The sequence below is a fragment of the Schistocerca cancellata genome, chromosome 8, assembly GCF_023864275.1.
Source record: "Schistocerca cancellata isolate TAMUIC-IGC-003103 chromosome 8, iqSchCanc2.1, whole genome shotgun sequence".
Classification (NCBI taxonomy): Eukaryota; Metazoa; Arthropoda; class Insecta; order Orthoptera; family Acrididae; genus Schistocerca; species Schistocerca cancellata.
In genome coordinates, this window is record NC_064633.1 from 82,460,429 (window position 1) to 82,484,705 (window position 24,277).

Here is a 24,277-nt window from a genome sequence, read left to right on the forward strand (position 1 = left end):
CACTATGGGACTTAAATGCTGTGGTCATCAGTCCCCTAGAACTTAGAACTACTAAAACCTAACTAACCTAAGGACATCACACACATCCATGCCCGAGGCAGGATTCGAACCTGCGACCGTGGCGGTCGTGCGGTTCCAGACTGTAGCGCCTTTAACCGCTCGGCCACTCCGGCCGGCTTTAGACATTGGATCTGAAGACAACTCGGCTTCGAAAACGAAGACAAGCTGATAGTCTACTAAACCTTTTTCCATAAATTCCTATCCTTGTATCGCGCCATTCGCCTCCTCCACAAAATGTCACTTACTTCTGCTACCCCAGCCACACAGTAGCCGATCTGCATGCTCTCTGCCGGCCGCGGTGGCCGTGCGGTTCTACGCGCTCCAGTCCGGAGCCGCGCTGATGCTACGGTCGCAGGTTCGAATCCTGCCTCGGGCATGGGTGTGTGTGATGTCCTTAGGTTAGTTAGGTTTAAGTAGTTCTAAGTTCTAGGGGACTGATGACCACAGCAGTTGAGTCCCATAGTGCTCAGAGCCATTTGAACCATTTGCATGCTCTCTTTTGGCTGTCTATGCGGAGAGAAGCTGTTTCATTAAGGAAACCAAATTTCAACCCACTTCTCATTTGATCTTAGACTGGAATTTCCTGAAGCTGCTGTGTCCCTTCTGTCATCAAAGATTCACTGAAGCAAGATGTGACAAAGTGATGGCTCCGCAATCACGGCTGGGATGTCCTGTCAGATACTCTACAAGACCGGCGGTTCGTTGAACGTGACCCACTAACGATAGGGAAAAACCAGTATTCCACCTTCCAGCCACAGAACGTCTCATCTCTTCTGCCACAAATACGTAGTAAACTGTCTGTATCTCCACGAATCACAGAAATTTGAAGAGTGGACATGTCAAATGTTCCAAGCGTTAATTTTTTCAGAAATCACGTTTTCAGTGCTATTGTGATCTTGGTACGCTGTTGCTTATCTCAAAAATTGATTCGGGTGCCAAATCATGCAGGAAATGCTCCAAACATTCATTACTAGAGGCACGTGGTCTTTATGCCAAGCAGGGCAATCCTATGCATCAAAGTCTCCTACATTTATCTGATGTGCAGATTGCGCGGTACGCAGAGTACATGTAAACTTCTGCTGGTATCAACAAAACTCTTTGTAACAGAAGCAGATGATTTCGGTTTCAAAAATAGTGGGAAACGTTGGAGAAGTGAACACACAAAACAACATGGGTCCGGAAAATATTATGAAATGCCATTTCTTCCTAAATAGCACTGAGAGCTCTACAGTAAGCTTCGCAACATCTGAATTCAAGAATGGAATTGTATAAGACTTATAAGGAACAGAAGTCAACGCTGAAATTTTTTCGTTGAATTTAATTTTGTTTTTCCCTTGCAATATCTTAACATATATGATTTCTTGACTACGGTTCTACTAGTTAAAATGTTAGTGCCGTATTTCTGTACTTGTATTATCAACAAAACGTACTGGTTCAGGATTGATGGCGCTTGAAACAAAAACCGTCTTATTGCTTGTTATAATTAGTCAGTTCTATGGTGTAGTACCTAAAAAGTAGTTGAGAAATTATTTATTTCCTTTTTTTTTCACTCTTCGCAGTAATACTGAGAGCAACATAATTCTGTGGTATCAGAATAACTTCTTAGTCTTTTGTATGCAAATAAGGTATGTACGAAACGAGACACACTCTTTTTTGATTTTCCTGATAAGTGTGAGATTTGGCATCTTTCAGCTTTGCAGCGTTTGACATTCCATTCTTCGTTCCATTCACTGTACGCGGCCCGTTTTTCTTCATTGCGCAGAAGGCAGCTCTTTCTCTGACTGGCCACAGAATCAAATTCTGTAGGAATAAAAGCTGAGACAAAAGGGAGAAGGGAAAGAAGCTTAATGCTTGTCGTTCTCTTCGATGATGACAACGTTGGGAACGGAACGCAGGCTGGTGTGCAATATGCATGGGGAAAGAAACCGGAATTATCAAAAATTGTTCAAATGGCTCTGAGCACTATGGGACTTAACTTCTGAGGTCATAAGTCCCCGAGAACTTAGAACTACTTAAACCTAACCAACCTAAGGACATCACACACAGCCATGCCCGAGGCAGAATTCGAACCTGCGACCGTAGCGGTCTCACGGTTCCAGACTGTGGCGCCTAGAACCGCTCGGCCACCACGGCCGGCCCAGGAATTATCCTTTTCAAGGAAATCGCTTTCGGAATTCACCTTGATCGCCTTAGAAGTTGAGAGTATCACGATGCTACTTTCACTACAACAGTAATATCGACTGTCTCTGACACTGAAACGAAGGAGGGTTGTTTACCGTAGTCCTTCCCCACACGATTACTGCCGCTCAACCACCGTGTCACGTCGATCGACTGGGAAAAAAAAGAGAACAGATCCTTCCACTAGTGAGACTGCTTTCGTAGCCTCCCTAACTACATTTTCTGATAGCTTACCTACTGATGCCAGATGTTTTCATTAACAAAGCTGTCGATTTTTTGTGACAGTAAGCAGGTTCAAATGGAGTGAGTTAGTTAGTTTGTTAAAGAGTTCAATGTTCCATAGGTCATTTAACGATTCTTTTATCTAAATAATGTGGAGTGAGTCACTTTACAGGATATGTACGAGTGTTAACATTACTGGACACACTATTTTTCTAGTCCTACTCACGCAACGGCACTTGAATACAAGCTTCTTCTTTCTGTTTTTTTTTTTTTTCAGGTCACCAATTTTTGAATGTAGAATAGAAGGAGTTGTCCAGGATAAATGATGCTAGGTTAGATTTAAAATTTGTATTGCTTCCTGTCAGACTTTTACATTATTGGGCAAATGATGAAAAATTTTTGTTTCTGCATACTAAACTCCTTTCTGTGCAACTGACAGCTTTGGTAATGGGATATAAAGGTCATTTTTTCCCACAAGTTCTGTCCCATTTATTGGCTCCCGCTCATGTGTTACAACAATTGTTGGCATGACTATTTGTTGTGCAGAACTGAATATTCCATGTTTTTCAAAATTTAATTAAAGTCCACTTTTTTGTGAACCATTTAACAGTTCTTTGGAAAACATCGTTTACAGTCTTCTGTTGATTTCTCTGTAATGTACTGTCTGCAAAAATACCGATTCCGTTTCTTGACTGTTAAGTGGAAGATCATTTACATACATAAGGAATAGGAGTGGAACGAAAACTGAAACCTGTGGGACTCCATTTGTGATTTCACCCTTCACTAAAATTTTCTACCTTCCCAATACTGTTCCAATTATTCAGCACAACTTTTCGCATTGTGTTTGTTAACTATGATTCAAATGAGCTGTGTGTAAAGCCTTCAGTTACATATAACTCGATCAATCGACTTAGGAAGATTATAAAAAAAACCATCTGGTGAATTTTACTTTTTAAGGCTTTTATTTTTTGATGAGTGAATGTACAAATAGCATTTTCAGTCAAGCAACCCTTCTGAAACCCAAATTGTGATATACCAAGTAAATTGCTTCTACCTAAGTATGAGACTACTCTGGAATACTTTCTCGAATATTTTGGAAAAGGGTGGCAGTAAGAATACCGAACGATAACTATTTCAGTCTGTCTTGTGACCTTCCTTATGAAAAGCTTTACAAATGACCTTTTTAACCTGTCTGGAAAAATACCCTGTGCCAATGATCCATTACGTATACCGCTCAGGACACTATTTATGTAGCTGGAAAAACGTTTCAAAATTCTGTTTGAAAATCCATCAACACCATATGAGCTTTTATTTATCATAATTTTTATAATTATATTAATATCAGTGAAGGATGATGGTGCTACTTCCAGTTGCTTACAGTTTTGTCGAATGACATTTTTAATACATTCTGTTGCTTCTTCATCTAAACCACATTCCTATTTTAACGGTTGCATCAGCTTTTGAATTATCAGTCAGAATACTGTCATTTAGTGTAATGCTTACGGCATCATGTACACTGACTGGCGGTCTTGTCTCCTGTTTGACAGCAACCTATGTAGTTTTAATCTTATTATTAGCATTATTAATTTCTGTCAGAATGTACAAATTTCTTGATGTTTTAATGACTTTCCTTAAAATATTACAATATTTTTTGTAGTATGCAGGTAATGTCAGATCTTGACTTGTTCTGGTCTTTGTAAAAAAATTCCGTCTTCCTGTTACAGGAGATTTTAATTCCTCCAATTATCCGCGACTCATTTGTTTTTTCGTCTATTTTTAACGAATCTTCTGAACAACTTTTTAAAAAAGAAACTTCCAAGTATTGTAAATGGACTCTGAAATAAATTTAATTTGCCATTAATATCTCTTTCTACATATACCTCAATCCATATCACATCTTTTGACTTACTCTTAAAACGTTGACTCGTGTTCGCATTAGGTTGCAGTAGTTACGCAGAAATGCAGAGGCTCACACATGACTGAGTGGCGTCTAACTAGTCTTCTAACAGAAGACCACAACAACAACGGACTTGTCGTCGGGGAGGTGTGATATTCTAGTCTTTGTATCTTGATACTACTGGTGTTTCCCTACGGTGTCCGTTTTTGCTACAACACCATCATGTCTCGTTTTTTCCACTTTTCGAAAGCGATGACATGGAAGCAAAATCGTTGTGGCAGGGCTTGTCAAGGACCTTCCTCGTGCTACCTTAGGTGGATTTAGGTTTTAAAGTTACATGTAAGTTCACTTATACGAGTACAAGTATTGGTCACTGCGTAGCATGTACTTATCATGCCGAAGGACCTGCTACACAAAATGTAAAAGTTGTGATTACATATCATTCACAATTTATCACACGCGGTATTTTAAACGAACAACTCACCTTACGTTAGAAGAAACCAGTAAACCCTACTACCCCAGATTCTTCAAAGAATCGATCCCAGTGTTTACATAATATTACCTGAACTACACGTCGTACGGCGTTATAATTTGGCAGCTACATTCAATGCTACGTGTGGCTGTATGTGTACAGAATTTGTTGCGAATACAATTAACAGTAAGGAAGTCATAAATTAAAATGTGATGTCTGGTGTGAAGTTTTACTGCATGAACAGCGAAAATGTACTAATCAACAAGCGTTTTCCTTTCTTTATTTTGTGGAGAATCCAAAAGATTAAGAGTTTCAAAATGTTGGAAATTATGAGCAAAGTTTGTTTTGGTAGTAGGTATGCGCTCTCATTCTGAAATACTGGACGAATATAATCTGGCTAACTTGCACTCCATCAGTTACATTATTGCAAGCCAAACATGTTTCGGCACCACTGTGCCGTCATTAGTGGGTTTTCGTTTTTATTTATTCTGCACTGTGAACATTTTTGTTAAATGATTATAAAATTATGTGCATTTTTAGTTCACACGACAGATCGTTTCTTTTGGTAAATACCTTTACATTTGGTGTGCATGAATTTTCTGGATCACTTTTGCGTTAATTACTACAGTAGCTTGTCATCTGCAACGAAACGATGTTGATGAGAAACCCATTTTAACATGGGTAATCTATCACGAAGCAAATACAGTCCGCACTGGCGGAATGTTACGTGATACCACGTACTTATACGTTTGTGACTATTACAGCGCCATCTATCACAAAGGGAAAAAAGTAGTCCAACTAAAACATTCATATTTCTTTACGTACTACACGAATATGTAATAAAAATGGTGGTCCCTATTTAAAAAAACGCAGTTGATATCCGTTTGACCTATGGCAGCGCCATCTAGCGGGCCAACCATAGCGCCATCTGGTTTCCTCCTTCAAGCTAGACAAGTTTCGTTCTTTGTAGTTTTTTCGTATGACGCTTGTTTCGTGAGATATTTGGGCCGGTCACGATCAATGGACCACGCTGTATATAGTGTAGGTAGTCTATACTGTGGATTAGGTACGGCCATGCAAAAAACGTCAGGTCGCAGTTTGTGACGTGTTTTGCGTCAAAACAACCAACATACCGACGTGTGGACATTTTAAGGTACCACATATAAAATTATATGCACTTATACCCGTTACACATTGTGTATACACGGTGAACATTCATAAAACCGACAAACTGCAGTGAGAGATTCATGACTGTAAATGGATGGAGAGAGGTCCTATAAACATGTGTCCGGTAGTGAATCGTAGCCACAGAAGATGGCGCCGACGAATGACAGTTCTTCTGACCATGTGCGATATGTTCCTTGTGTGTTGCAGGTGGTGTGATTGACGCAGCGTACTGTAAGAAGTACGATGGTCCGGTATTCGTGTCGGGAACGTTTGTATACGCAGATGGTAGCGGTCGAGAGACAGCACGGTTAAACTATTTAACTAAAACAAGTACCCTCAGAGAAATCATCCACATGACACAACATTTGAAGTCCTTTTTGGGCGTTTGTTTGATCACGAGTCCTTTCGGACAGAAGAAAGTGCGTACGCCAGATTTGGAGGACTGGGTTCTGCAGGATATTGAGATGAAGCCTGGTACAAGCTGCAGGCGAGTGACCCGCCAACATGACGTAAGCCAACGTATGATTATGTGTATCCTGCATGACAGCCGCTGCTACCTGAGTCACCTGCAACGAGTGCAAGGATTATCAGCAGTGGTCAGAGGAACTTTGCATTCGTCAGGGCCTTCATCTACTGTGGCAAAGATGCGTTTCAGGTCACATGTGGATAGGACCTTTTCTCCTCCATTTCGAGTCAGGTATTCGTCCCTATGGTTTGTTGGTTTTATTAATGTTCACCCTGTACATTACCCTGCTTATATTAAGAATTTGAAACAAATTTGTGCCCAGAAGAAAAATAAAAGAATGTGTCAAGCAAATGTTGTTTAGCTACCAGGGGTCGTTAACTAACATGATTCTCCTTTTCGTAACTGTTCGTTACGAAGATATGAAGAGCTGTGCGTCTTTTTTAAATAGCAAAATGTATTTTTTATTCGGTAATATAGTTCCTATCCTCAAGACTGGGTCCGAAACGTATCTCAAAACTGACTTTCACTCTCCCATATTCGCAGTGGAGGTACACGATATAACATAACTCCTTCACTTGCTGACACAGAAGAGTTACAGTAAATTTTGTCTAACGTTTTTAATAACGTTATGTCTACATGGGTGATACACTGTGATACGTTTTTGAAGAGATCTCGAGGAGAGAGAATGTGTTACCGAATGAAAAATAGGAGTGCTCTTTTAAAAAAAGGTGTACTGCTGTTCCTGACTTCGTAAAGAAAAAAGAAACAAGGAAGCCAGTCATGTTGCTTGATGTCCTCCTGAGAGAAAAAACATTTGTTCGATACAATTTATTTTCGTATGGATAAAAAATTATTTGGGGTGATTAATATAAATGGGGCATCTAGAGCTAAGCACTCAATAATGGTTTAGAAAGTCGAAACTAGTAAGTTGTGGAAAGGCAAATGATAAGTAAATGCAGCCAAAATGAAAAATGCTATATTCGAGCGTCCATTATGAAGAAGAACTAATTACGTCCCCGCCAATGACGATACAGCTGACACGCCCTCCTGTTATGTCTCGCAGCCATCGATGATATCTACACGCCGGCTTTCCGCAACCTGGGAGGGGCGTGACGGCTGGCGGACACGTCCGACTGTTACGTAAAGGCGAGGCACGTTGTGCGAGCACCCCGGTACGTAACAGGTGCCGGTTTGCGGCTCTCTCGCCTTGCAGCGCGACCGCCGCCGTCGGAGCAATCAGCCGCTGTCTGCACACCGCGACGGGCCGCTCAGCTCCGGAGGCTACACCACACCACAGCACACCGCACCTGCAGGCGGGTCTGCGGCGCTCCTGTAACGACACGCACATCATTTCACTACGCATAAGGTACGTCATTAACAACACAGCTTTGTGGAGTCAGTGTCTTAGCGAATAATTGGCTCACATTGTGATTTAACAAAGTGCTAAACAATTCCAATACAAAACGCCGGAGGTGCATTTCTTCACCATTGTTAGGATGTTGTCGCTCTTTATCGAGCAATTGTTCCAATTGTGTAGTAGATGGGTTTTGCTATTTGGGCAGCAAAATAACTGATGTCGGCCAAGGTTAGAGAGAATATAAAATGTTTACCGGCCATGACGGGGAAAGAGTTTCTGAAGAAAAGAAATTTGTTGACACCAAATACAGATGAAAGTGTCAGGAAGTATTTTCTGAAAGTATTTATATAGAGTGTAGCCATGTACGGAAATGAAACATGGACGGTAAACAGTGTAGACATGGGGAGAATAGAATCTTTTGAAATGTGGTGCTACAGAAGAATGCTGAACATTAGATGGGTAGAAGATGGGTAGAAGAAGTACTGAATAGAATTGGACAGAAAAAAAATTTGTTTCACAATCTGGGGTGTAAAAGTCGTAGAGGTTGACCAAGAAATTTATACAGTAAGCGTATTGAAAACGCTGTAGGTTGCAGTAGTTACGTGGAGATGAAGAGGCTTGCACATGATAGAGTAGCTTAGAGAGTTGCATCAAACCAATCTTCGGAGCGAAAACCACAACAAGAAAAACAACATCGGTTGTTAATAATACGCTGCAGTAAACCTTATCGAGTAGTAACAGAACACATACGTTTGAGAACTTATTTTTCCTATTTCAGCACAGTCCACCAATGTTTATGTCACTGTTTACAGGGATCGCAAATAAAATACAAAGTATATCCTGATCTACACATGAAACTTGTGCTCAGTCTATACACTTGGTACACAACAGCCATCTCCCTTCAAATCACTCCAAACACATAACGCACTCTTCAGTCTCTTCTGTTGAGCCATTATTTCCTGTAAATTCGGGGTTTTTCCGCCGCTTTTTAATTGGCTTTCCTGGTCAACCCCGGTGCGTTTATTTTAATTTTGGACCATCCGACTTTAGTTCAGCATTCTTTTAATCCCTTTCAGACCCCTTGGGTGGCGATCTTTTTCTTATCTATTTGTTGCCTCAGGTACCGCCCTCGAGGTGACACTGTCCGCTTACTTTTTTCTCATTTTCCAGCATTTCAGACAAATAACTTAAAAACTGAAATTCGTTCTTGCAGACATTGAAAGACCGTCAGCTAGCCGGTACCGCGCAACGAACATGCAGAATGATCTAGTCATATTGAACGCTCTTTTCAGAAATTGTTACTAAAAGTTTGTTAGATGTCATTCCTTATAAACATAGATAACCGAATTGTAGCAACGAAATTAACACTAAGAAATGCTCAACACAGGCCCAAAAATATCCTCGTGCACTAACAGCTACAGCAACACAATCAAGCACTCAGAACAGACAAAGCACTGAAGAGAGGAGGAAGATCTCCGTCTCCAGCACACACGGGTACGCAAGCTTGCTTCTGCGCACTGTACCCTTCTGCCACTTGGAGGCGGAAAGGAAAATCACAGTCGTGGCAGATACTGTAAGCCGGCCGGTGTTGCACAGCTCTACCCTGTAACTCACTGTGATCTACGTAATTCGCTCCATAGCCCACAGATAATGCGAGTATCGTCCAGACAGCGGTGAAAAATCACGAGGAGCTGTAAAGTATAACTGCGAATGTAACACAATAGATATTTTTTATACGTAGAACAGTAACATTTGCGTTCTTTTGAATTTCGCCTTTTGAAAAACTCAATGTATTTCTTTTTTTTTTAATTCTTTATCCAAACATACTGACACATCTATGTCTGATTTTCACTTGAGGCATCTATGTCTGATTTTCAGTGGACATCGTTTTATTTGTGAAACTACATTAATTCTATAGACGAATTTGTGCACGCTAAGTTGTTTTTATGCCTTCGATACAGCATCGATCGATAAGTATGGCCAAATAAGTTTTCCGAAATCTTGTTTCTGTGTATAAAAACGTGTGGTACCAGATGAGACTGAAGTGAAAATTGTTTGGAAAACGGTGTACTATACAGTTTACAAGCAACAGAGGAAACACACGAAAGATTTGTAATACGTCGAAAAAAATGTCATACTGTGTCAAGCTATTAAAAAGCCATAAAAGGAAGCCAGATTGCATGACTCCAACTTCACAATTAAAACAGTTTCAGAAATAAAACACTACTCACAGAAGATGGCGCAAAGTTGCCCAAAAAGTTTGGGTAAATACGAGAAAAAAAGAAAAAAATACATTATGTTTTGTAGCAGGTGGATTTTAAAAAAACCTTATTTGCTTTGTAAACACAAAAACCGTTAGAAATAGTTTTCAACACCTGCAAGATGTTTAAATAGGAATCAATTGAAGATAACGAAGAACGTACTGAAACATATACAGTCGAAAATAATAAAATGTTGGATTAATAGACAAATTGTTATCCATGGGTGTATATAATGTTCCAGCAGTTAGTCTTATCTTTGTAGATACTGTTATAGTGAATCCTGATAGATAGGCAGCACTAGAGTGTATGGTAACAACTGTTTTTGGAAGAATTATTAATGAATGATTTTTCTGTGAATTCTCTACGCAAACTTGAAGCACAATTGTTACTGCATGTCATAAGGCACGACGTAAATCACAGCTGTAGCAAATCGACAAGAGTTCGTAAGGAGGGTAGTATCTTCACTTTTAAGTGAACATATACAAAACGCTAACAGACCCGTTCTGGAACTTGTTAAACAATTCAATTAAATTTCTACTTACTGTCACTGTAAATCTCGAACATGTTATGCCCCGTTTGCATGGCTTATGGAATTACAAATCGTTGAAACTACTCTTTTCTCCAGTGTACTAAAGCGTGCTCTACGAATAATATTTCGTTCTCATCGAAGTCGTCTTGTACATGATTCTTCAGACAGGCATTTTAATTACAGCTGTATAACACATTTTCTCATGTATTTTTTGAAAATTAAACATAGCATAAAAGATGAATACTGTTTGTCATTATGACGCTGGATGCAGAGAATGAAGTCGGCCGTAATGGCCGAGTGGTTCTAGGCGCTAAAGTCTGGAACCGTGCGACCTCTACGGTCGCAGGTTCGAATCCTGCTTCGGGCATGGATGTGTGTGATGTCCTTAGGTTAGTTAGGTTTAAGTAGTTCTTGGTTCTAGGGGACTGATGATCTCAGAAGTTAAATCCCATAGTGCTCAGAGCCATTTGAACCATTTTGAAGAGAATGAAGATCACAAGTTGTCTTTTGTAATGAAAGACACTGTTTGTGTGGCGTGCTTTCTGAATTTCCAAAAAAGATTATAGTCTTAGTGCCATATTACGCTAACAAGTGTCTGGTATACGTTTTTGTAGAAAACTCAAACCTCAACTAGCAGTTGGGTACAGCCAGTTACCAAAAATGTGCCACAATATCATTGTTAACCCCAACGTGAGAGTATAAACTCGCGAAATGCGTCCTAGGAGTGACTGATGCAGATGATTGTTTATTTGAACTTTTATTACGTTTGAAATTAATACTTTAGCGATAAATAAAGCAAACGTTGCTACTGGACCGTTGCACTGTGAACAGGTCGAAATTGACAAAATTCACGTTGTTGGGGCGCTGACGCCGCCTTGAAACCCAGACAGAATAATACTGTGTCGTCTGCATACCTCAGGGTCAGTAACTGCCTTGTATCGAAGTAAAGCCAAACACAGATGGCGGGCCTCGTACCCTTTTGATCTACACACATGAAAAAAAAAAAAAACTGCGTCATCCTGCCACCCAAGGGCTACTACTGTAGTGGATGACTGCTACCTACGGATTATGGCTCGGAGGAACCCTGACAGCAACGCCACCATGTTGAATAATGCTTTTCGTGCAGCCACAGGACGTCGTGTTACGACTCAAACTCTGCGCAGTAGGCTGCATGATGCGCAACTTCACGCCCGGCGTCCATGACGAGGCCCATCTTCACAACCACGGCACCATGCAGCGCAGTACAGATGGGCCCAACAACATGCCGCTAACGATTTGCATCACGTTCTCTTCACCGATGAGTGTCGCAAATGCGTCAGTATATTTATTCTCTAATGAAGTTTGTTGTAAATAATACATCTCTTTTTCCAACTTACTGCTTAGCACACAATATCAATACTAGGAATAAGAACAATATATATAAAGATTTAAAATCACTTACTCTTGCCCAGAAAGGAGTCCAGTATTCAGCAACGCATATTTTCAATAAGTTACCAGCAACCATTAAGAGTTTAATTTCAGACAAGGCACAATTTAAACATAATTTAAAATAATTTTTGGTGGCCAACTCCTTCTATTCCATCCACGAGTTTCTAGACAAGTGCAATAGACCATTTTAATGAAAATTTATTATACTTTAATTTTTGACAATAATTGGTTGTAACAGCCAAAGTAACTACCTACTGCGTGAATGATGGATGTATGGAAAGCAGATGTAAGTCTTGAGTCTGTAAATAGAGGAAGTTTAATTTTAAATCTTGTACATAATCTGACTGTTCTTAACTGAGGATCACTGAAATGAATAATTTACTTTAATTTTTGACAATGGTTGTAATAGCCAAGAAACTAGCAAATGTCTAAACGATGGATTTAACGAAAGCAGATGTAAATATTAAACCTGTAAATATTAAAAGTTTAAATTTAATTAATGTACATAATTTTACTGTTTATTGACTGAGGATCATTAAAATTAATGAAACTCAGGTTTTTCTAATTACATTTTTGTAATGTCTTTATCTGACATGTTCCACACCCAGGAGGGTTGCCTTTATTATGGGTCTATGGAATGAATAATTAATCTAATCTAATCTAATCTTCAACCAGACAATCGTCGGAGACGTGTTTGGAGGCAACCCGGTCAGACTGAACGCCTTAGATACACTGTCCAGCAAATGCAGGTAGGTGGAGGGTCCCTCCTGTTTTAGGGTGGCATTATGTGAGGCCGCTGGTGGTCATGGAAGGCGCCGTAATGGCTGTATGATACGTGCAACCATCCTCCGACCAATAGTGCAACTATATCGGCAGCTTATTGGCGAGGCATTCGTCTACATGAAAGACAATTCGCGCCCCCATCGTGGACACCTTTTGAATGACTTCCTACAGGATAACGACATCGCTCGAGTAGAGTGCTCAGCATGTTCTCCGGACATGAACCCTATCGAACATGCCTAAGACAGATTGAAAATCTCGTGTACATAGTTCCGCGTAGTCAGCGCGTACACAACTTTCCCTCTAGAGCGCGCCCCGCTAAGCACGATAGCGCAGGCGCAGCGCTCATCTGTCTCCGCACTACGAGATGGCGCTGCCTTAGAGACGGACCAAATTCTGATTCCGCCGATCCGCATATTAATATGTAACGCAGCCAATGAGATTGCTGCTAACGTAGAACCTTTTGTCCTCGCGGATCACACTCGCGCAGTGATACCTGAACACGCGAGGTATTATAACGAGTGTGCAGACCTCCGATTAGTCAGTCTGGATTTGGTTGATGATGATGATGATGATGATATTTGGTTTGTGGGGCGCTCAACTGCGTGGTTATCAGCGCCCGTACAATTTCCCAACCTTTGCTCAGTCCAATTTCGCCACTTTCCTGGATGATGATGAAATGATGAGGACAACACAAACACCCAGTCATCTCGAGGCAGGTGAAAATCCCTGACCCCGCCGGGAATCGAACCCGGGACCCCGTGCTCGGGAAGCGAGAACGCTACCGCGAGACCACGAGCGGCGGACTGGATTTGGTTGCACCAGTCTGTACCAGTCTGCATTTGTCTGTACCAGTATATAGTCAAGTTTCAGTCTGTGCCTAATAAGATTACCATATTCCCGTACATAGCCACGAAGATAAATGTATAGACACTTTGTCAAGTATCAGAGATATGTGAGAATAAGAGTAACGTACCGAGACCAAAGGAACTTCAGATTGTGAATTGTAAATAGCATCCAGAATCAAGTTAAGTAAGGTTTATGCTTGTTATTATTTTAATAAATGAGTGTTAAAATTAATCAAGTTCTGTTTAAAGTTGGTCACCGTCAATCTGCTACTCTAAGGGTGCAAGTGGCATTTCTATCGTCTGACATAACGGCAGAAGATAAACACGCCACTATAAGACCACACGATATATTGCTGACACTCGCCTACTTCGTTAGAGCGACAAGTCAAGTAATCTGACGGTGTGTGTACCGAAGGTCTTACAGTACGCACACCAAAGAAAAGGTCTGTGACCCACCGACCACTCTGAGGGATCTAATGGCCGTTGAGGAGTGGGACAATCTGGACCAACAGTGCCTCGATGAACTTGTAAGTAGAATGCCACGACGAATAAAGGCACGCATCAGTGCAAGAGGACGTGCTACTGGGTATCAGATGTAGCGCTGTGTACAGAAATCTGGACCACCACCTGTGAAGGTCTCGCTGTATGGTGGTACGACATGCAATGTGTGGTTTTCACGAGCAATGAAAATGTCGGAAATGATGTTTATGTTGATCTCTGTTCCAATTGTGTGTACAGGTTCGGGAACTCTCGGAACCGAGGTGATGTAGAACTTTTTTTTGAAGTGTGTATAACAGTGGCGGCGGCCTGCCGACAGGATGGAGGGCGTACGGCGGTTGCTGCGGCGGCTGGCTGCGGCCGTGCTGGTGGCGGCGCTGGTGCAGCGCGGCGCGTCCGCCTTGAGCGCCGCCAGGGCCGGCCAGCCGCGGTCGCCGGCGAGCCTCTACCAGTTCCCCCAGGGCTTCCTCTTCGGCGCCGGAACCTCCGCCGTCCAGGTCGAGGGCGCCTGGAACGCCGACGGTGAGCCGGCTGCGGCCGCGCGCGCTCTCCATTCCACTCACTCACCTGCTGCGCGTGTTCGGCAAGCGTGCGACAGCTTGCACTACCTCGTACGAAAGCAAAGAGAGCTTCACTGCAAGTATAAACGCAGCCGAAACTGTTGTGTCTATACAAGACAGTCTAGACACAGGGTGAGGTTACCGATAGGCACGCGTACACACACGCCGGCTGGCGTGAGTTCTGGAACAGGATACTTGATGAATGCTATAGAGAAAAATATGCAGCTCCTTGAATACTTAACTTTTATGCATCCTTTGGTATACAGCAATCTTGATGATACAAGTGAGACTCATTAAGATACATGCAATGTTACATATGGCGCCTTGCTAGGTCGTAGCCATTAACTTAGCTGAAGGCTATTCTAACTGTCTCTCAGCAAATGAGAGTAAGGCTTCGTACGTCTAGTCGCTAGCAATGTCGTCGTACAACTGGGGCGAGTGCTAGTCCGCCTCTCTAGACCTGCCATGTGGTGGCGCTAGGTCTGCAAGTACTGACAGTGGCGACACGCGGGTCCGACATGTACTAATGGACCGCGGCCGATTTAAGCTACCACCTAGCAAGTGTGGTGTCTGGCGGTGACACCACAAAAACCTCTCAGACAAACAGAAGCTAAACGGTGTCGAAGTTAGCGTAAGGAGGGCTGTGCGTGAAGCTTTCAGTGAATTCGAAAGTAAAATTCTATGTACCGACTTGACAGAAAATCCTAGGAAGTTCTGGTCTTACGTTAAATATGTGGCTCGAAACAGCATATCCAGACACTTCTGGATGATGATGGCATTGAAACAGAGGATGACACGCGTAAAACTGAAATACTAAACACCTTTTTCCATAGCTGTTACACAGAGGCAGACCGCACTGCAGTTCCTTCTCTAAATTCTCGCACAAACGAAAAAATGACTGACATCGAAATAAGTGTCCGAGGAATAGAAAAGCAACTGGAATCACTCAACAGAGGAAAGTCCACTGGACCCTGACGGGATACCAATTCGATTCTACACAGAGTACACGAAAGAACTTGCCCCCCCCTTCTAACAGCCGTGTACCGCAAGTCTCTAGAGGAACGAAAGGTTCCAAATGATTGGAAAAGAGCACAGGTAGCCCCAGTCTTCAAGAACGGTCGTCGAGCAGATGCGCAAAATTATAGACCTATATCCCTGACGTCGATCTGTTGTAGAATTTTAGAACATGTTGTTTGGTCGCGTATCATGCCGTTTCTGGAAACCGAGAACCTACTCTGAAGGAATCAACATGGATTCCGGAAACAGCGATCCTGTGAGACCCAACTGGCTTTATTTGTTCATGAGACCCGAAAATATTAAATACAGGCTACCAGGTAGATGCAATTTTCCTTGACTTCCTGAAGGCGTCTGATACAGTTCCGCACTGTCGCCTGATAAACAAAGTAAGAGCCTACGGAATATCAGACCAGCTGTGTGGCTGGATTGAAGAGTTTTTAGCAGCATGTTGTTCTCAATGGAGAGAAGTCTACAGACGTTAAAGTAACCTCTGGCGTGACACAGGGGAGTGTTATGGGACTATTGCGTTTCAAAATGGTTCAAATGATTCAAATGGCTCTGAGCAATATGGGACTTAACATCGGAGGTCATCAGTCCCCTAGAACTTAGAACTACTTAAACCTAACTAACGACCGTAGTGGTCGCGCGGTTCCAGACTGAAGCGCCTAGTACCGCTCGGCCACACCGGCCGGCCATTGCTTTTCACAATATATACAACTGACCTAGTAGATAGTGTCGGAAGTTCCATGCGGCTTTTCGCAGAAGATGCTGTGGTATACAGAGAAGTTGCAGCATAGAAAATTGCAGCGAAATGCAGGAAGATCTGCAGCGGATAGACACTTGGTGCAGGGATTGGCAACTGACCCTTAACATAGACAAATGTAATGTATTACGAATACATAGAAAGAAGGATCCTTTATTGTATGATTATATGATAGCGGAACAAACACTGGTAGCAGTTACTTCTTTAAAATATCTGGGAGTACGCGTGCGGAACGATTTGAAGTGGAATGATCATATAAAATTAATTGTTGGTAAGGCGGGTACCAGGTTGAGATTCATTGGGAGAGCCCTTAGAAAATGTAGTCCATCAACAAAGGAGGTGGCTTACAAACACTCGTTCGACTTATACTTGAGTATTGCTCATCAGTGTGGGATCCGTACCAGATCGGGTTGACGGAGGACATAGAGAAGATCCAAAGAAGAGCGGCGCGTTTCGTCACAGGGTTATTTGATAAGCGTGATAGCGTTACGGAGATGTTTAGCAAACTCAAGTGGCAGACTCTGCAAGAGAGGCGCTCTGCATCACGGTGTAGCTTGCTGTCCAGGTTTCGAGAGGGTGGGTTTCTGGATGATGTATCGAATATACTGCTTCCCCCTACTTATACCTCCCGAGGAGATCACGAATGTAAAATTAGAGAGATTCGAGCGCACACGGAGGCTTTCCAGCAGTCGTTCTTCCCGCGAACCATACGCGACAGGAACAGGAAAGGGAGGTAATGACAGTGGCACGTAAAGTGTGTAATGTTGTACCTCTAATTTTCTTAGCTGAGGTGTAATATTGTAACTTTAATTTGGTATGCTGAAATCGGTGCTAATTGACAATGAAAGTGGGTTAAAAGCCGTGATCTGTCTGGGGACGTTAACCGTGGATTACTGGGCAACTGTTTCATCAGATATTTAGTCTAGGTTTACCAAGCACACTAACATTAATGATAATCTTTTAATAGTCATACAAAACCGGTAATATATATATATATAAAAAGGAGAATTTAAATAAAAGGAAAGAAATCAGTTTATATTTGGAAATTTATTTTAAGATTGTTCATTGAAATTTCAGCATATTATACGTGAGTTATAACTGAGCTGGTGCCTTATTTACGATTGAAAAAATGTGAGATTGTAATCTCACGGAACACATAAAATATGGAGCCAAGATTGGGAGACTGCTTACAACACTGCATTCATAAAATAACACACGAAGAACATTGAAACATAAGCAAGAAGAAATTAACCACAACCGACTGATTCAGTTTTTACCCAAAGAAATCACGTTCATACCACAATCCTGTCCGTCATGTAATTACCACACACTGGTATACTAAATTCATATTAACTCTTTGTGAAATCTTCGCAGAAAGAATAGCTGAGGGCTACTTTGATGATTACACCACATGCTTGACGTGGTCAACTTGGTTTACACAGAGCGTACAACTCCACAATAATTTTGATAATTAAAATAAATTAGATCGAAAAGCAATTGACAAAAGAAAAACCTTGAACTGGTTGCTAACGTCTTACTATTAACCTGATGGGTCAAACAGTTATATAAGCACGTGGTAGTGGTCTCGCAAAGTACACCCCACGTGGGCTGAACATAAAGAAAAGTTGCTATATTGAAAATATAGTCAAGACGAGACGTTATAATCACACAAGCATTCGCATTTAAGATTGATCTTAGTTAGAGTTACTGATCAACACGTGGTTCCACTTTACTCACAAAGTAGTAACAAAGCAACTACCGGAAAATAATCTGAACTTCACACGAGAATTATACTGTGCTGCAATTTAATATAACATCGGATATTTTAGACCTAAACCCGAAATAAAGGTGATTAAATTTTCAGTTAGGCTGAACTTAAGAAATCCATTGTCCTACGGACTTAACAGACACGCGCTTAGCCGGAGATCTTACCACTTCAGACGCTCGCCACGGCCACACTGCAACTGCCCTACTGCCGAGCGTGCTTCCTGAGGGTGGCTCACAAAGACCAACGGAAGTGGCCAGAGGGGCAGCTTCCTATACCAACATGACAACGGACGGACAGAACCATACTAAGGATAGAAACCTCTTTGCTTTTAGGAAGCGTAGCTACCTGTTCCGACGTTGGTCCTACTGTTCTCTAGCAGATGGCCTTGTCTGCTACCCTCAAGCATGCAACTAGAAATACATATGCTCATTCATCCTCTCACACAAAAGGGAAGGGGGATGACAGTATCTTATCATATACAGTATATAAAAGAAAGCGGATGTAGGTTCCGTATGAGACTGTGTGACATGAATTACATATAAGAATTACATATAAACTGTGCTTTAAAGTGTAGTAGTGTGACAGATCGTTCTTGTTTATGTGTAAAAGTAACACGTTCCACTGCTCAGTCTCCTCCCAGATAGTCAGAAACGCCACAGTACATTTAGAAGAGGAATTTATTCCATAAATGGCAACAGATTTAAGAAATTAAACATAAAAGGAATCCAACAGAGACCTTTCATAACCCCAACGCTCTGGGAAAAGACTGTGCAGGGAATTTTCTGGCGATGCTAGGACATTCCCAAGCAGGCTTCTCACACCCTACTTAAACCAAAAGTGTAAAAGAAAAGGCAAAAGGACACCAGCTACTTGCTAAAACACAATAATTTCAACACATCTTTAGAATCTACCAATTTCAAACAGAAGAAAAAGAACACAGTCTGTGACACCTATTTAAAAGGTAGTGTAGACCTAATTCGGTCAGCAAGTAAAAACAATGGTGTCATTAATATGAAAACAATTTCTGGTTGTTACCCTTATGGAGTTCACCAGTATTTGCTCATTGCAAGAGCCAACTGATCACAGGAAAATTTATGACTGTTTATTAACAAGCAAAATTTATGAAAATAGCAAAGGTGCCACAGCAATTAAAAAAAGAACATCAAATAACATCGGTATTAAAAAGCAGAACATAACAATGCACAATCTGCAAAAGCAACAAAATGATAAGAGAAAAAACATGTTTCACAAAGTGGTTATCGCAAAAAAAATTCTATATCGTATAAAACTAATAATTTGTAGAATTAAAATAACTATGTGGCACTCATTTAATCACTCTACTATATTTCAATTAGCTAGCAAACAATGAGCACTGTGTCATTATACTGAAACTACAATAATTATGTGATTGTTACCCTTAAGGGGTTCCTCACAGTAAATATGCCCCATGCAAAGGCTAATCGATCACAGTTCAATGAGAATAAAAATCTATCTGACTGATAAAGGAAGCAATGCCGCAGCAATGAATTTACGAAACAAAATATCACAAATCTAATACATCACACAAAAACAAACATTGATAAATAAAACAGAACAATAGTCAACATCTAAAACAAAAAAACACCTATAAAAAACACCTGCAAAATACAAGAGTCAAAGTCTAAAAAAGATAAATAGAACACCTGCAAAATACAAGAGTCAGTCTAATAAACACCAATAAATCGAACTCCTGCAAAACACACGAGTCAGAGTTTCTCTGACAGAAACACACGTATATCCGCTGGACTAAGAACCGTATAATCACTGTTCACTGACACACTCAGTACTTCCACTGTTCCGAGGCACAATATAGGGGAAAGAGGGGGGGTTCGTCGCCGCAGCTGTCAGTAGGGATTTTTTTTTTGTCCATCTGTTGTGTGCGATCCCGCTGTCTCTGCCCTCTCATGAAGTTTCTCCCGTGTCACGTCATCTCGATTTGGTTCCATGTTTGTGTTGTCAAATTCGTGCGGTATCCTCGTTTGACACGCCAGGTTGATATTCCTGGGCAAGGATGACACTTAATGGCTCTTCTTTTGTGCCGCCCTTAGCGACCAGAGAACATCGAACCATGATTTACTGTCGCTTGACAGTGGGCATCCGTCAGGAGATGTTGATAGGCGTCATTGAAGTCTGCCAGTTACTCTGGACAGTATGTGTCAAAAGGCTCCACGCCCTTTGTGTTGTTACATTCTTGGGTTATCCTCAATTGGCTCGCCAGTTTGATATTCCTGGGCAAGGATGACACTTAATGGCTCTTCTTTTGTGCCACCCTTAGCGACCAGAGAACATCGAACCATGATTTACTGTCGCTTGACAGTAGGCATCCATCAGGAAATGTCGATAGGCGTCGTTGACGTCTGCAAGTTTCTCTGGGCAGTACCTGTCAAAAGGCTCCACGCCCCTTGTGTTGTTTCACCGCGGCCGTCTCGTCACGGTCGCGTGCGTGTGGTGCGTTGCCAGCAGATGGATTTTCGCGCGGTGGACTGCTCGCCCATCTCAGGTCATCGCCTCGAGGAAGGATCGCCCGGGGCGGCCGCCCATTAGCTCCAGGTACAAGGGAAAGTGTTTGCCGCGTACCTTCTTTTGTTGTCGGCCGCGCTCCCAAAGTGGCGTGGCTGACAGCGTGTCCTGCTGGGAAACCCGCCAGTTTACAACTAGTCCGGCTGCTCCCGCTGTCTCTTAAGAGTTTTGCCGGTTCGCTTTCACGTTCTCAACTGCATTCACAGAAATTTTTCATCATCCTTATGTGATTACACAATGTCATACATAATACCACTTAGTATTGTCTTTCACAATTTTTAAGAACAAAGTGAGACTTAATATTTTTTTTTATAAAAAAATTAGATGAATCAACAATATAAAATAAAATTTAAATGACTTGACAAGTATAAAAATAAAAATTTAAATGAACTGACAATATAATATTTAAATCCACATCACTAATGTGGTTCACTTACGTTTTAATAAATCAAATGCTATTTATTAATTCACTAAAATGAATAGGATTATGCCTTGTGCAAGTATAGGTCAGGACAGCATAGGGTTCACATGTTATTTACACACACATACATGCACACCTGTTGTCTATTCTACAAACTAACTACCCATAAACATGCATTACTCAATATTCTACTTCTATCCACTACTAGTTAAGCCAATAAGCTACTTCAATGCTATTTCAACACCGTGTATATACCACTACAACATTGTTCTAATTCGTCCTCTACTTGACGCTCATGGCATACGTCTTGTCACATGATAAATATGGAGAACTTTCCTTAAACATACACATTAAAAAGAACAATGGTTATTTACACGCCAAAACATTTATACCAGTTCGCACACCTGAAAAGAGACTCGCAATTATACATTTATCATACTCATATATTCACACATAAAACAGTAAGAAAATTTCACCTAAAATTACGTTATCACAACAATTAATCACGCAGATGACTCTGAGAAGGTTAAAAATATTTGCATTATACAGGTTATATTACATTTTCTTACCCATTTTGCTGCGATTTCGTTCCTTCTTTACGTTACCTTTCGCTTCCAAATCAGTTATTTCGCCTGTGGTGGTTATTCTGGATTCATTTCTCATGAATGGAAAAATTGTGGTCACCTCTATTCTGTAAAACAGTATCATCTTAACATATTGAACTTACAACAGACACAAAAGATCCGAATCCTCCTGTAGTTTAAATGACAAATGTTTTGCTTTATCCTTATTACCTTAAACCAAGCTTTCCTTCGTTCCCATAATCAAAATTATTTAATCATCCTCTACCTTCAAGAGGGAAATTTCCTCAGTACAAATCATATAGGCTGCAGTGCATCCCGCACCAGCAAAAACAGTAAGCTGTAATGCTCACAGCATTAGCAAAACACATAAACGTCGCTTTTCTAGGACAAGTATTAACGCAGAATAATTTTTTAGGCTTTGGCTCAACATCAATCAAGACTACAAAAAGGATCCATATTTCCGTTCCATTCTCCATTTGCTGAAAAGCTGCTCGTATTTGACTACCACAATAATATTTCAGAGCCACGTAAATTACACAAACTACAATTCTTCTTTCACCTTGAAGGGAATCAATATACTTACGAAATCCACAGACAGCACTTTACGTACTCAGCTATAAAGAACAAAAAAGACATATATCATCAATATTAACATATCATCGCATATTGGAAGCCAATGGTTCAACAATCGTATTATCGCATCCTGTTTTCAAGATTCCAAACTTACTCATTCCTTTCTCAGAGTTCTCCTATCTTAAAATATTCATACAGCACGCATACTATAGTAAGAGAACCTCATTTATACTGACAGATATAGAATAGTAATAGATAGATAGTAGCACTGAAAGCAGAAAATCGGAAACAAGGCTACTAACAGCTGGGGACCTGGGTTTGCCAGACCCATAATACCCACAGATCGGATATTCCCCTGAGTTTTGCATTAATTCAACGCAGATATTGCTTCTCTCAGGAGCGGCTCTTTTCAATTTACACACAAAAAACATAAACAACATTTCACTCGTTCACAAAGAAACCTTTTATGTTCACATTTGAACCAACCTAAATCCTAATTGCACAAGGAAAGAAAAATAACTAAAAACGTCACTTCAATCAATCACATAGAAACAGCTTTATCATTATTTTTACTAACATATTATTCAAAATGCATACGTCACAAATTTAAACTAATCAATTCTTTCTCCTCACCGTCCTCTCTACTTCTCACTGTCCTTTCTACTCATTTGCCATGTCGCTCATTTGTTCCGATTGGGCGCCTTCTGCGCTGATCGTTTGTCATTGCCGGTTTTGTTCATTTCCATTTGCCGGATTATTTCTAGGGTTGGCCGGCCGAATTTCGACATCATGAGGTGCTCCATCTACAGTCCTATTCCCACCGTATTCATCGTATCGATTCTGGTTGCCGTACCTGTAGCGTTCACGATCTTGTCCACGTCCTCGATCATTTCTGTTGTTCCACCTGTGTTCGCGACTGTCACCCCAGTTTCTATACGGCCGGTCTCGATTATTGTTCCGTTCGCGTCGCGACGACCAGTCACGCCGTTGATTAGTAATACGGCCACGACTGCGGTCGCGCTGCTGTGCCCCGTAATAACTTTGTGCCTGATTAGGCGGGCATTCTCCTGTATTGTATTCCAACTCTTGGAGAAGCGTCTTAAACGTTTCCACGTCCTCTTTGCATTGTCCCGCAAGAATGATGTGCCGCAAGTGCGTCGGCAATTTGGTGATGCATATCCTAATTAGTTCCGCAGGCCCGTATGGGTCGTATAGGAATTGATTTGCCTGCAGCATGTGGTCGAATAGGCGTGCAGGGCTGCCGAAACCAGACTGGTTCAAATTTGGCAGCATAATTATGCCATGTTTGACCCTATCTTGTGCCGCTTCCGACCAATAGGCGGACAGAAAGGCTTGTCGAAACTCCCGAGTGGAGTTGCAGTGACGCGCTGCCGACCTCATGCAAATCGCCGTTTCGCCTTCCAAATAGCCACACATATATTCTATCTTATGTGAACTTGCCCAGTCGGGAGGAAGACAGAACTCAAATTGCTCGAGCCATGCTCGTGGATGTATTCCTTTTTGCGAATTTCGGAATATCTCAAACTTTCTCACCGTAAGGAAATGTTTGAAATCAAATCCCCGCATTTCCTCCTGGCGAGGCCCTTGAATGTTTCTATTATTCTCATGTCTGCCCCTCAAATTACATTCTTCCCTGTCATCAAAATCTCCCTCGTGGCCGGAGTCCCTCTCTGCACTGTTCGTACGGCTGTTTTTAATGCTATTGGCGAGTTTGGAATCACACGCCATGCGGTTTTCCAGATGCGCCACGCGTTCTTGTAATTCGCCTGTTACAGCTCTGTTTTGCCTGTTCACTTCGAACTGTCCCTTCTGAAATCTCAGAAGCGAACGCACTTCTTCCGTCTCTGC

The 24,277-nt window shown here is 41.5% G+C and overlaps 1 protein-coding gene across 1 annotated transcript in view; it reads left to right on the forward strand.

The window, feature by feature from the left end:
* Positions 1–7,601: 7,601 nt before the first annotated feature.
* Positions 7,602–24,277, forward strand: part of LOC126095126 (myrosinase 1-like) — a 242,830-nt gene continuing 226,154 nt past the window's right edge. The window contains exons 1-2 of the mRNA XM_049909834.1: positions 7,602–7,828; positions 14,483–14,685. Of these exons, the coding sequence (XP_049765791.1) occupies positions 14,484–14,685 (202 nt within the window). The 5' untranslated portion in view covers positions 7,602–7,828; position 14,483. The remainder of the gene's footprint in view (positions 7,829–14,482; positions 14,686–24,277) is intronic.